Raw genomic sequence first — 15,153 nt, forward strand, 5'->3', positions numbered from 1 at the left:
AGGGTGCCCTGACCCAAGTACCATCTCCCGAGGTGATTATAGCCGATTGTAATGTCTTCCTGTTCTCAGTGATACTAGCTTTTAAACTCTGTAACAGGTGTGATTTTTGTGTCTTGTCTTACACAGTTCTTGCATCCTAAAATGATCATCAGCTTCAAGAAGTGGGTGGGAACTGGGTTCTCTACCTTTCTGTAGGCCCCCTCCCATTCTATCTAGCAACACATAAGCATGTAAACAGCATCAATACATATTCACGAATTGATCGGTGTTGGTACTAATTGTAAATTTATGACAGTAATTTTAAAATGCATAAATGTATAGACAAATCCCACAGTGAGGCATTAAAACTAAAGAAGTACATTCTCCTCAATTTATCAAAGTTGCCTCTTCAGAATGTCTATGTCCATCTCTCTTTTTTTTTTTTTTTTTTTTTTTTCCTATTTTTGTTTGTTTTGTTTTGCTTTTGAGGCAGAGTTTCATTCTTGTTGCCCAGGCTGGAGTGCAATGGCACGATCTCAGCTCAGTGTGATCTCGGCTCACTGCAACCTCTGCGCTGCTCCCCGCTGGGTTCAAGAGATTATCTTGCTTCAGCCTCCTGAGTAGCTGGGATTACAGGCGCCCGCCACCAAGCCTGGCTCATTTTTCTATTTTTAGTAGAGATGGGGGTTTCACCATGTTAGCCAGGCTGGTCTCGAACTCAGCTCAAGTGGTCCACCCGCCTCAGCCTCCCAAAGAGCTGCCATTACAGGCGTGAGCCACCGCACCTGCCTTTTCATCTTTTTTCTTAACCAGACAGCTGATTGGTATTGTGGTCACAGAGCACATTCAAGACAATAGGCCTACTCAGTGATGACACTGCTGGTGTAACCTGGCAGCAGATAAGAAGCACCTGGGGAGATTTTAAAATGTACAGATGCCTGGGCTCCTTTCCCAAATATTCTGACTTAGTTGAGGTTGAGCACAGGCATCACTCTGATTTTAAAACTCCCTAGGTGATTGGTGCTGCCTGGTCTGGAAACCACTGGCCAAACGGCAAGAGCATTCCAGTAAAAATGAAGACCTGCTTTTTTTCATTGCCTGTTTCTTTGGGAGGGTGAGCAGAGTTGATAGGGGTGGAAAATAACAAGAAGAAAAGTAGCAGGACTCTGCAACTTGGCATGCCATTGGAATGTGGCAAACTATTAAAAAATATTTGTAAACCTCAAGATTTTCGTGCATGTATTGACAAAGTGGTTTAAGCAATTGTCCTCCCACCCCATGTTCAAGTTTAAAGGCCCCCAACAACTTTAAAAATAGGGGAGTGTTAGGCAAAGCATTCCAAATAAATGACCCTCAGCTCTGGAATTTGTTCCTTCCAGCAGGCTGCTCTCCTTAGCAGTCAGCCAAACCCCAAATCTGGCAGCTTTTAAAATAGGGTGCAACATAGATTCTTTTAAAACCTGAGAGTCACTAAAGACTTATTTTACTGGAAAGACATGATCACAAAACTAACAAGCAATCATTGTTACTGCACCAAGTAGAATCAGAGAGATTATGAAACCCAGAATCATCTTTCTTTCCTCATTCTGCAGATGAAGAAACCAAGTCTCAAAAAGATGAAATGATTTCCTCAAGTCATACAATCTAGTGGCAGGGCCTGGTCTCATGAATCACGGGTCAGTTCTCACACAATGTCCTCTGAGAATGACATGGATGATTTCTTCCTCATATCACACTTGGTTATTCACAAATACAATGTTCTTACAAATGCTAATATTATCATCTTTGGTAACCGTAGCAAATAATATTTGAATTATTTTGCAATTTTTGGTGTGCGACATCCTTTCCAAAGTCCTAAATTTCATACGAATGTGAAAGCTGGTTGCACTGCTTTCTCGATCCTCACAATTAAAATTTCTCATTCATCTAGAACATATGTGAATCTGTATGAAATACAAATCTAAGAACCTTTAAATTTATAAAGAACCATTATAAAAAGGCCGTGACTTTCTCACATTTCCTACTTACATACTCCATTTTCCATTATTTTTTACTCTGACCTAGGGAAAGTACAGGATCAGAAATAAAGGTGAAAATGATTCCCAGAAAGACAGGAAAAATTCAAACAATTATTAAGCTCTATTAAGTTTTAGACAAGGAGTTAGGCCCAGAGTGAGAAATTTAGTGTGGTGATAACAGGCTCATTCTCTTGAAAAGATATTAGTGCATTTAATGAAGCAGACAGTGAATTCTGCCTCAGTTCTTCGCACTTTCCCACATTCCACATGCTGTCCCATTTCCTTTCAGTTTAGGATGAGAACACGACTGACACACAAAGGGTCAGAAAAATTCCCAGAGTTCATTTCTCCTCATAAAATGAATTGTGGTTTTTCCTCCCTTCTGCAGAAAATGTTCTTTCCTTCTACCACACCCAATCCATGTTGGCCATTTAGTAAAATGAACAACTTAAGCGAGAAGTTATTATTGTTTGTTAAAGTTGTTTCCCTGAGGTTTACTAACAAAGATAAAATGTTGAGTGAGAAAATAGAAAAAGCCCCCAGGAGGTCTTTCTACTGTCCAGCCCCAGGGCCTTCCCCACGACCCAACTAGCTCCCTGTCACTTGTTTGTTCCTGACTTCAGTCCCCAGTCAGTTACCCTTTCCCTGAGGTGGCTGCCACCATCCAGTCAATCCTGGACACTCTTTCTTCCATGAATGGCTGTGGAAAGGAACAGAATGTCTCAAGCTCCCCTGTCACCGCCCCCTTCTTTGCTGTCCTAAAAACCTAAGAAGCTAAGCTTTCTTTTCTGGTTTAACCAGTCAGTGCTTAGTCATGTGAGAAACCGGAGGAGACAACAAAAACATGGATACGTTTATACAAAGGTTCCACAATCTTTCAGAGACCTTTTGGTCATGGTCCCTGGTTGGTATTTGATTCCACTTACATCTTTTTCATTTACTTATGAGGGTAGGAGGTAATGGAATCTCCTTCTCCATGATGTATCCTCTCAGGGTTATTGACTCCACAGTGAATATTTAACATTTAGAGAGATCAGGGATTACAGAGACCACTATGTAGAAGAAAAATGTTACCAAAGTAAAGTTGAGGCCAGGTGCAGTGGCTCATGCCTGTAATACCAGTACTTTGGGAGGCCAAGGCAGGTGGATCACTTGAGGTCATGAGTTCGAGACCAACCTAGCCAACGTGGTGAAACCCTGTCTACTAAAAATACAACAATTAGCAGGGCATGGTGGCATGTGCCTGTAATCCCAGCTACTAGGGAGGCTGAGGCACGAGAATTGCATGAACCCAGTAGGTGGAGGTTGCAGTGAGCCGAGATCATGCCACTGTACTCCAGCCTGGGGGATAGAGCAAGATTCTGTTTCAAAAAAACAAAACAAAAAAACCAAAAACAGGAAAGGAAAGTTGAGAGGCCTTAAAAGAGGAGGTCCCTTTGCTTGATCTGTCTAGAAAGTAATGGAAGATCAGTGTGGGCTTCTGGAAATTGCCAGTTTAAACCCTGACAACACCTCCTCACTAAAGCCAGGCTGAGTTAGAGGCTCTCTGAGCTCCCTTGCTCCTGTGCCAGGTTGCACTACTGTGACTACTGCTTTACTATTTGTTCCTCATTACAGGCTGTATTTTTTTGCAAGGAAGGGATTGTGATATTTCTTTACCTCCAATCACTGGGGGCAATTAGAGTGCCTGTCACATAGTAGGTACTCGGTACATGATTTTCAGAATAATGAAAATGGCTCTCAGAAGAAGAAAGGCAGGAAGAGTCTTTCTCTAGGGAAATATAAATACTCCCCTAAGGAATGAACAAGCTTCAGAACTGGGTTTGAGTCTCAGCAGTGCCATTAGAGAAAAACTGCCTTGCCACAAAATGATGACAACTTGATAAATAAGGAGAATTTAAGGCATTTTTGAATTTCGCATTGTTCCTTGTTCCTCTACACTAAATGAGTCAATATGAGTATGTGACAAAAAATAGGTGACATTGGAATTGGATGTATCAAACAGGAATGTGGACCCTGTGAAAAACTCCTGTTACCAACCCTCTGTGGGCTGCTTTACATCTGTATTGGGAAGTATCTAGGTTCGATGATATATAAAGTTCCTTACAGCTTTAACCTCTTTTGATTCTACGTGATTCAGAGCTGTATACTGAAATGTATTTTAATCTTCCTCTTCAAACTCTTCAAAAAAAAAAAAAGGGAAAAGAAAGAAAGAAAAAAAGAATTATACCATAGTCAACAACACACTTGGGAAGGAAAAATAAACTATAAATTATGGTCATCAGATCAAATGAGTTGAAACCCAAGATTAAAATGTTTTCTATCCACAGAGCAATTTTTCACAATGGTGTCAAACAAAAAGTTCTAGTCAATGTTTACACTAGGAGTTTATGAAAAATTCCAGACATAAAACTTCTGGAACTTAGACTTGAACTCAGAAGGACCTTCTACCTCTGAATAAATTGTACTACTAAAATATTTTGGAATTTTTTTTCCTTAACAAAAATTCATCCTTCAACAATTATTTGAGTTTTATTACTGAGACTATTAAGGCATAGTAAAACTCTGGTTATCTGGAACTGTCATTCTAGGTATGACAGCTAAAGATTTTTTTAAGTACTCCTATTTTTGAATGAAAATCATTTTGAAAGATATTACATTTATTTGACTTATTTAACAGAATACACCGAATGTAATTTAATCTTTCCCTCAACGTGAATATCAGGTACTGGTACTGGCCTCAGTAACATCTTCAAGCCCCAGTGAAATACCATATAATAGCCTAGGCTTTTTTCTTTTGATGGTGTTTCAGGATCCATTCCCACTATCAGCTGTCGTCACTTTTGACTGCTGTCAATTCTGTCAACTTGGCCACTTGTGGTCATCTTCTGCTGATATCTAATTTCCTGATTAAAGGCAGGGAAAACTGTCTTAATTCATCCTTGCATACTCAGGGGTAGCATAGTTGTAGCTACTTAAAGGGCTTCATTTTAAAAAAGTTTGTTGGCCAGGTGTGGTGGTTCACACTTGTAATCCCAGCACTTTGGGAAGCTGAGGCAGACGGATCCAGATGTCAGGAGTTCAAATCCAGCCTGACCAACACAGTGCAACCTGTCTCTATTGAAAATCCAAAAAAATTAGTTGGGTGTGGTGGCAGGGGCTTGTAATCTCAGCTACTCGGGAGGCTGAGGCAGGAGAATCACTTGAACCTGGGAGGTGGAGGTTGCAGTGAGCCGAGATCATGCCACTGCACTCCAGTTTGGGTGACAGTGCAAGATTCTGTCTCAAAAGAAAAAAAAACAACCAAGTTTGTTGAAATAGTGCATGACTTATTTTTGGGTTTAAAATTAAGGAAAAAAAGCTTGCTAAAACTAGGTGTGAAATAACAATAAACAGATGCTGGGTAATGCTTGAAAGGATTGCTTTAATACCTAGATTTGCCACATTTTCTCTGTTTTCTCTAATTCTCTACTATGATCCAGGTAAATTAGAAGACCATAGAATTGAGTTCCTGACTTTTCATGAGAGATGACTAAATAATAGAATAAAAACATAAAAAAATTTGGTTGCATAAACTTTGGCTGATTATTTGAAATTTGGTGTCATCAAATAATTTTTTAGATACATGTTTGCCTACTCCAAACTGAAAGCTGAGAACTGGCCTTCTTAGGTTTTTTTTAGGGTATTGGCTGAGGGAGCACCTCATCACATCCACTAGCTATGTGATTTTGGATAAATTATTTGACCTTAATTTCATTTTTTTTTTTGGGATCAGGAAATAGTAAAAACAAAACCCTTTGAAGAGGGTTCTTGAAAGACTAATGCATTTTAAGGTACTTACCATAAGACCTGACACTTAATAAGCACACAGTTATTTTTGTTATAACAGGTTGTCCATTCCTGGAGTGGGGACAGTAGTACCAACCCTGGGCATGGCCAGGCAATATGACTGCCAAAACATTTTGCTCTTGTATTTGCTACTTGGCAAATATTGATGTTGCCTCAGTATCGGGTGTTTTGAAACCAAATGTGGCACCCAAATAGAAATAAGCTTTGAATTCCTTAAATCTCTGACATTTTAGAAAACTGGTATTTTCACTGAACTAACATTCTATTAATGTAGGCAATTTTAGGAAATAAAGAAAGGAAATTTAAAAGAAGACTGATATCCAAGTCCCCACAATTTATCATAAATGTTATTGTCCTTAGCAACTGTAATCTGAAAATTTAAGACCTTCCCATATCAATGCCAATTATTATAGAGTTAAAATATTCATTGTAAAAAGCAAACACTGCAGCCTCAAATTTTATGCAACTGTAATACTACACACAAAGGTGTTTGTTTTTACAGAAACTCATTTGTTTCTCCTCATTTAAATTAAAACATTCCTAATATTCCAATGTGTTACTCAGTGTTACTCATCTCAACACAATATGTTATTGAAAATAGATATATTAAATACTGCAAAATAAAGGGCTATTTTACCGATTATTCTTGGAAATTTAGAATACTATAAAATATGGATGAGAATACAGATGGTGATATATATCACATATTTCCTAAAATGACTAATTCTTACTTTATAAAGAAAAACAATGAATGAGATTTTATCATCTCCACTGAAGAAGGTATCTCCATTAACAAATACCTTCTCCCAAAGTTTTTGAATGATATTTTTAACCTAAGTAAGTATCTATTTGCTGAACCTGGTTAATTGTTTTATTTCTAACTGAAGTTTACCTACTACTTAATGACCACGTTTAGTAACTCCTGATTGTTTTTGTTAAATCCAAGACTATTTATAGATTTTATTTTCTATAGCTGCGTTTTTAATTTCTGAATCTTTTCCTGAAAAGACATCATTGATGCACAAAAATATTATAATTGCATCCTAACTCCTTTATAAAGCATGTTGGCTTTGTAGTAACACTTTTACATTAAATTTCTAAATCAATTCAAGAGAGATACATATCATACATTAGGAAAATCTTGAAGAGCACTTTTCTAAAATCTAAATCTCAGAGTAAATAAACTGAATCACACCGCAAAGTTTAAACATGTTGGCACTAATTGGAAGAAAATTATTTAACTGAGCATTTTACCAACTTTATTAGAATTAATAGTCCTTTTTTAAGTTACTCTTCAATTCTTCATTTTAGTTGCTCTTCACTGCTGAAGAATTCATTTACTTGAAAACGATCTACCAGCAAAATTGTAAGCTGGTCAAAATCAGTTTTTGAAACAAATTATTTTCAAATCATTAAGAAAGATGTAAATCAAACTGCAAAATTTATGCCGCAGTTCAGACTCTTGTGGTTCTTCAGGGAATCAAAGAGGAGTGAAGCAAATGTCGGTTGAGGTAAATCAGAGATACTATGTTAGGATAGCGAACACAAGGCTACAAGGTCCAGTAGCAGTAACTGGTTGGCCTGAATGAGCTACAGCTTGCTAATCACTGCACCACAGGAATCCTGAAAAAATCTTTTAGTAAATTGAATCACCCCATAAAATGTTTTTTAAGTTATCATTTTTAAAACTCCATTTTGTGTCATCCTCTCTCCTACCACTCAAGAAATCTGAGATTTACCTTTGGATTCTACTTTTCTTCACAACTCTTAACAATAATCTGCACTCATGTCCTTTTGATCCCATCTCTTGGTATCTCCTATTGACTTCTGTTCATTTCTATTGCAAGGAACGCTGTTGCTGCCTTTGATCAGGCCATTATCATTTTTCTCTCCTATCTTCCTAATATGCCTTCCTTTAACCAGTCTTCCTGCCTTCAGTCTTGCCTCCTCCAGTCCATCCTTGATGCTGCCAAATAGTGCTATTTGTCAAATGCAGTTTATCATGCTATTCTCCTGCTTGAGCTTAGTAATTGTTTCTCATAATAGTCAAACCCAAACTCCTTGTGGTAAGGAGATTCTCAGGTGATTAGTACACTTACCCTCCCCAACTTGTCACTTAATTTCTCCATATTTCTTCTTCCCATTTTAGGCAAACTTACCGGTCCTTGCTCTATAAAGTTCCTCCTAAAAGTGACCCCTTTCAGCATTGCGTCTTTTTACACACTTTCTACAAGTTACTTGTAACCACGATTTGCTTACATGCTTGTCTTCCCCAAACCCAGCCCAGTGACTGGTTCAAAGAAGGCACTAAAAAAGTGGACAGAATATATTCCTCTTAATGATTAGTGTACCATAAATATCGACACCCCATATCTAAGCTCTGGCTCTAAGCAAATGGGTTCCTCTTTCCTTAAGCCCTTATAATCACTTTAGAAACTCTTCAACTTCTAATTTAACATATTATGATACTAAACACAAATAGCCAGTCTTGACTTGCTTGAAAAACCGTATGATTTAAATGTACTATAACCCTTTCCCAAATAAGAGCTGCTATTATGGGGAACTAATATACAGACTGTTTCATCTGTAAACTTGGTTGTTTAGGAACAAAGATAATTTCAGTTCCAGAATATATGAATTACAGAATTAGTAATATGTTAAAGATAATTTGAGGTTAAAAGAATTAGTCAGAGGGACTAAAAAAGGAAAATAAAGTTAAAAACTATGTAAAGATAAAGAAAAATGAGCTTTACAAAGCTACTCTAGTGGCATTGGGGAGAAGAAAGATCCAACTTGTTTCTAAGAGGGTGATGAAAATGAAATCCAGGATCAATAATCTTTGGCAATTAACATATAAATGGAAGACCAGGAGTAGCTAAGTGTCATGTGATATGTATCGTATCTATAGCAAAATGAAATAATGTGCAAGCTTCTTATTCATTGAGTTTAGTGGGCATACACAGCAAATGTTTGTTAAGCACATGATAGAAAATGGAAATGTACAGTACATTAGAGAAGGTACATTGGAATTATTATTGATAGGGTTTTAATCGCATATCTAGTACTTAATGAGTAGCAGTTGGAATTAGACTACTGTACATGCTTTCCAAAGACTTGTTCATTTTGTCTTCTAGAAAAGTCAAATTATTTGAATTTTTAATTTGCTTCTATCATTATTCTGATATTTTCACCTATGATCTAGTAAGAACTATGTTTTTGATAATAGAAAATATAATTTCTTAAAAATGAGTTAAATTTTATTTAAATAATTCAGACATAAAAAACAAGACATGTATAGAGGTTTTATAGATCGTTGATTATGGCCAGTTACCTCTGTTGGAAGACTTCAATACTCAAATCTTTTTCTGACTGGTGACTCCTCCCAGAGATTTACCAGCATAGAATAACCTATTGCCTTTGTTTATCATTTGTTATGTGCAGGCATCACCTAGAGATGTTGGTACAGGTAGATTGTCTCAGTATGTCTACAAAAAGAGGCCTGAATTCTAGTTTCTAACAAGCTCTCAGGGATGCTGCTGGTCTATAGACCATACTTCTGAAGAGAACCTGAATCAGTGGCTCTCAGCCTTGATGCCTATTGGAATCATCTGTGTAGCAAAAAACATTTCTAGGGACAAAAGGTTATTTAATTAGTCTGGGCTGCAACCTGGACACTTAGGATTTTAAGAGCTCTCAAGTTGAGGTGAACAGGTAGCTAACTTTGAGAACCTATGGCCTAACATGTATTGGCTATATTTATTAGGTTTCATTTCAGTACTGCATAGATTATGAGAGTAATAAATGTCCAAAAATCTCTAAATCCTTACTGAAAATAATTATCAGGTTCCAAGTTTAAGAATTTCAGTGGCTTCATTTCTATATTCCTTTTATTTAGTAACATATCTGAATAGTGTTTTAAAGATACTCATGGAATTATAATGAAATGACAATCTCAATTATTTTTAAATTAAGAAGATTTATAAAAATATATGATTTTTAAATTATAGGGAAGTGTCAGTTCCCAATAAGAAATAAAAAGGTTCAGACTAGTTAGAAAGTTTGCAAGAAATTCCCAAGTCTGTTATACTAGGAAGAGGGCCCACAGACACAGGAAAGACAGGCAAAAGTTTACGTAGTATCACTACTTGAAGTAGGCATCACTGATCCTGTAATTACAAACTGAATCATCACTATTAAATCGTTTCTAATTATTTTGCTAAATAGAGGTTTGCAAAAGGTCAAGAAACAATTCCATTTCTGAGGATTCTTCCTCAACTTTTAGAAATGTGTACCAAAAATACTTTTAAAAAGAGAGTATTTTAAACTTGGAGGTATTTACACAATTCTATAATTACAGTAAAGAGTATTGGAGTTTAAGTCAACTGCCATATACTAGACATGTGTGACTTAAACTTGCAAACTGGCTTCTTCACACCTAAAATAGTCCAATAAAAATGTGCAAACCCAGATTAATGCCACATACAGAATTAAGTATAACTTTGACAAGCAAATAAATAAATAATATGGCACGTTTTGGTGCAAAGAACTAAAGTCCAGATTGGGAGCGACTTCCAGCTTTGCCATTAATCAGCCACATAACAGCAAATCACATTAACTTAGTCTAATTTAAAAAATAAAGATGGCTCAAGGGGATTATTTAGACAATCCCTAGCAGATCAAAGCTCTAAAATCTAAAAATAACTAATTAAGTGGTCCTCTAAATCAAATATGACTAATTCTAAAGACAACAAAACAAAACCAACCATTTCCTGTCAATGTGATTGGTTTAACATGTTTTAAGAAAAATATTTAAAACTTGTCTTTGAGTCTACTAATTGCATGGCAATCACTTAAATTTTTAAAAAAGTGCAGTGTATGGAGGTGAGGAGAAGAGGGATCATTAAATGCAATGCAAGAATACCACGCAGAATTAAAATAAATGATGTAAACTGAGGATAACATAGCAAATACTTTTTCTAAGGAAAACGGTTTCAAAGCATGCAGTATGAAATTTCATGATCTATACCAAACAACACACTGTATAGGCATTGTTATTAAATACACGTTTTCTGTTTCCAAGTACTACAAATAACTCATTATTCCTATACAAAATTACCAAATGAATAAAAATGGTAGTACATGGAGATTATTTCCTTTTATTGTTTAAATACATGACTTGCCAATCACAAAATATCCAGTGTAACCAAATACAAATACATAAATCCTATATGAATCAAAAAGTGCCACTCTTGCAGCTTTCTGTCACAAGGATGCTGAGAAATGTATTGTAACAGTTTAGGAGTGAGACACGAGATTGTCTCAATTTTAAGTTTGAATCATTAATCCTCTTCAGAACTGGAATCATCCTCTTGGTCAGAGAGTTCGGGAACAGGGAAGCGGAGAATGGCAGCTACTCCAGTCAACTGGCTCAGCTGTTCCCCAGAAACGTGAAGACTAGAGAATATCCTAACAGTGCCTGCATTCTCTTTCACACTGTCCACCAGCCTCACATATCGGCTCCGTGTGGCTACATCCTGATGCCTGAAGAGCTCATCACTGATGAGCAATGTGTCAATTGCCATGGCTTCATTGGCCTTCTCTACCTGCTTGAGTCCATAGAAAGCTCGATCTGGTTCATGTTGTAACATTTTATAGAAGTCATCCAAGGCTTTGACTTCCCCAGCAGCTTTAGTATCTGAAAGGCGGCTAGCTACAGTAGGGTCACAAAGGGCCTCTTTCAGGGAGTACTTGTGTCCAGAGGAGGCATGTACCTAGAATCACAATTGCAAAAGTTAGGCAAAATAATCTCTTACAACACCCATTAATCAGCCCACAAAGGCTTAAAGCCAAAAGCACTAATAAGGCTTTATATGTTTAAGTACTTCAGCAAAGTTTACTTAGTCATTTAACATTCTCTTTTTACTTCATTATCTCATGATAATCTCAGCTAAGTAAAGACTTTCTCCTCTCATTTTTCCTAGTTCTAAAACTTTAGGAGTAGTTTATACAAATCCCTTTGCCCACTCTTAACTATCCCTGGGTAAGATTATTTTACCTGAAGAAATTTGGATCGGTTTTCCAAGAGCAGTTTGTTGTCAGTCTTCACGGCTTGTTGAAACATGTAGTCGCAGAACTGCTCCCTCACAAATCCTGGGCTGGCCACCAGGACGCACTTGACAACATCAAAGTGTATGTGGCGCTGGATAGCCTGGACCACCTGTTCATAGAACCGCTCCAAGGCCCGGTCATGCTGAGAGCAATTGCCTTTCCTTTTCCTAGGAATGTTCACCTCCACCTTGGCCCGAGTGAGGGTCATGCTGGGAGTGACTAAGCAGATATGGGCGAGGCCTTCCTGCATGACCACAGCCGCCACATCCGCGCTCCAAGCTGGGTCACAGGCCTGCTCGATGCGCTCGAGAACCACACTATCCCACTGTTTCTTGGCCAGGGTGAACTGGCGGTTGGGCTCCAGCTCGATGGTGTGGTAAGCCCCCATCTTGACATACTCATTCTCTTGGATGTTGGTCCCCTTCACCCGCAGCTGGCAGGCTTGAGAGTCGAAGTCGATGGCCTCCACGCAGAGAGTGAGGGTAGTGCGGACCCGGTTGCTGCCCACGCTGCCCGTGGAGGACTCGGTCTGCACCTTGCGGATGGTGGAGGCGCGCAGGCTGTCACCCACCTGCACGAGGTTGTAAGTGTGCCACATGTCCTCAGGCTCCTCGGGGACCAGGGTTACCTGGCCCGCATTGTCTTTCTCTATGTTCTTCCTCACGAGCTTCATGGCCTAGCAGGGGCTCAGTGACAGAACCAGAGGAGCCAAGGAGGTCCTCACCTCCGCGCAGGGAGAGGGGATGGGAGCGTAGGCCGGGAAGGGGGCGGGGCCCGGTTCCTACGGGTACTTGCCTGGCAGGGAGAAGACACTCTTGCTTCTACTCATCTAGCCGAGGGGAGCACTTCCTCTATCCTTTCCTCTGTGGGTTTCCAGGCGTGCTGCGCCTAACAGGCGCGGGAGACACCGGAGCGAACAGCGTCTTCCCCACCACTCCCGCAGGCGGCATGGAGCAGCCGGCTGATGTAATGAGGGCGCATGCGCAGCCCGCGCCCCGCGTCCGGTCGCACGTCTCACGTCCCCAACGTAGGGGCGGGGCCGCAGGTCGCGCGGGCGCAGGCGCACTAGGCTGTGAGACGCTCCGGGCGAATGAGCTCCGGGAAGAAGGTGCACCGGTTATTTGGTGTTGAGTCCTTTGTTTTAATGCTAAACTTGAACTTCCTAAGTTTCCTCTTCCATCCCTGTTTGTGAAGAATCCGGGGAGTGTGTGAGTGCAAATATTAGTTTTACTTGGGTGCGGTTGCCACTCTGCAACTCTTCCCTCTGGGTAAATCCAATTTCAAAACTTATCTAACAGTCAAAGGAGCTCTCGCAAATGCAGATTGGGCCCCACAGGTTCAAACTATGCTCGTTTTTGCACTTATCCTCACTCGGACGCTACAAGCCTGTTGGCGCTGGTATTTAGAAGCGGTTTCTGAGAACTACTGGTCACATTTTGTCTGGGCTCCCAGCAACGTGTCCAGCTGTTTTCTGCGCCTAGTTACCGTGTCTGCACGATCTGATTAACCCAGATGTTAAAGCGCTGGTCCCAAGAGAGAAGAAACTATGTGTGGAATTTGCCCTTGGGTGGACTTCTGAGTTGCTTGACCTGATGTCCTGGGAACCCTAGGCTCCAAAGTTGGCAGCCTCAGCTTTCCGCAGGCCAGTAGCCTGTGAAGTGTTTAAGGTGGGGGTTGGGTCGCAATAGCTTAAAGCCAGATCACTGCCAGAGCTAAGCGAAAAGCTGAGGTTGTGGGAAGTGGGGAAAAACTATTAACTATGACCGTGATTGAATAGCTACATAATTTAAAGAAAATCCTTAAGTAGCTTAGAATTCTTTATTAGGAAGTGGAAGTGGAGAAGTGGGGTTGCCTCTTTAAAAGACCGGTGAATAGAAAACACACACACACAAAAACCCAAGAGTTTCTCTTAAGAGTTTAGATGGAGCGGAGCGCAGCGGGGTCCTGCACACGTAGCTTCCCACTGTCTTTTCTGTCTTACTCTGTGTGGATTGGAAAGGGTAACTAACCAGCCTGAACTGTGAAACAGGGATGAATGGAAGGAATCTGAGTTTGCCATAGGCTTGTGAAAGGAAAATAAATCTCGGAACCCCAAACTCATTAAGCCAAAGGGAAAAGTTAGCCTGGGAAATGGGTCATGCAAAACTGCCTTACCTCTTGGTTCCTAAGTGAGATAGCTAACAGATGAAAAGCTAGACACCTCTCTCATATTTTGCCCACAAGGAGATTCCCAGTGAGCTACAAGATCTTTACTCTAAAATGTTTCTATTAAAATTCACCATTTACATTGGTAAATGGATAGCTTATGTTAGAGGTGCAGTCACCTCTACCCACCTGACACAAACGCGTATCTGATTGCCCCCCTGCCCCGTTTGTCTATTTTCTCTTATGTAAAAATGCAGATTCACTAAGCCAGACAAAGGCACGAATGACTGTTTTCCCCCTGCCACCCTCCCACATGAAAACTGTATTTCTCAATATTCCATCCTTTCCCTTGTAAATTGGGAACCTTAAAAATCGTCTTCCCAGAAAGGCATAGACCTGTTTTCCCCACACACATCCTTAATTTTGGCAGATAAACCTCCTAAAATGATTGAGACTTGTATCAACATTTTTCTCTACTGACAGTCTTGACAATTTAAACTTAAGTGTCAATTATCTTCCTAAGAGATTATCAGGGGACAGAACGGAAACGTTCCCCTCCAAGGGGAAAGTCCAAATTTGAACCGCTACTTATTAACATTTATGGTCTCTTTTCTCTTTGTTTCTTGTTCTCTCTGTTTCCCCTTACCTTCCTCCATCTTTTCCTATCATACTGAGTACCCTCAAGAAGTGCCTAATTCACGTTTCCTTCTTCCAATTCAAAGAGAACCCAGCAACTTTTCACTAAGCAAAGAACGGATCACATTGAAGTGTGAAGGTGATCTCCCTCTCCAAAGGACACTGAAGTATCTTGTTAACTTAAAATTCCTAATTGGTAGAGTGAACATGTACTTGTGTGAAAGTGAGAGAGAGAGAGAGAGAGAGAGAGAGAGAGAGAGAGAGAGAGAGAATGAGGAGATAATTTTGAACTGGGGCTTCGAAGTGCTCCTTCATCACCTTTCTAAGTACAATTCATCTCTTCCGTAGTCTGCCAAAGATTAAGAGCCACAGAATCACAGTGGTAAGCACACAGTAGGAACTTAATGAAAGGTATTTA

General features: G+C 39.5%; 2 protein-coding genes across 2 annotated transcripts in view; both read right to left on the reverse strand.

Annotated features, from left to right (window-relative positions):
- ITGA1 (integrin subunit alpha 1) overlaps window positions 1-15,153 on the reverse strand; it is a 172,953-nt gene that overhangs the window by 147,089 nt on the left and 10,711 nt on the right. The window lies entirely within an intron of this gene.
- Window positions 401-13,111, reverse strand: PELO (pelota mRNA surveillance and ribosome rescue factor). Its single transcript, XM_003925872.4, has 2 exons — window positions 11,902-13,111; window positions 401-11,617 (listed from the first exon to the last, which is right to left on the reverse strand). Exons 1-2 carry the CDS (start codon window positions 12,625-12,627, stop codon window positions 11,186-11,188), a joined length of 1,158 nt encoding a protein of 385 aa, XP_003925921.2. The 5' UTR covers window positions 12,628-13,111; the 3' UTR covers window positions 401-11,185.

This window comes from Saimiri boliviensis, chromosome 1 (assembly GCF_048565385.1).
Source record: "Saimiri boliviensis isolate mSaiBol1 chromosome 1, mSaiBol1.pri, whole genome shotgun sequence".
NCBI classification, from domain to species: Eukaryota; Metazoa; Chordata; class Mammalia; order Primates; family Cebidae; genus Saimiri; species Saimiri boliviensis.

Coding starts and splice junctions, on each gene's coding strand:
- PELO (XM_003925872.4), bottom strand. CDS start 12,627: ATGAAGCTCGTGAGGAAGAACATAGAGAAAGACAATGCGGGCCAGGTA. Junction 11,618..11,901: donor ACCGATCCAAATTTCTTCAG/GTAAAATAATCT, acceptor TTGTGATTCTAG/GTACATGCCTCCTCTGGACA.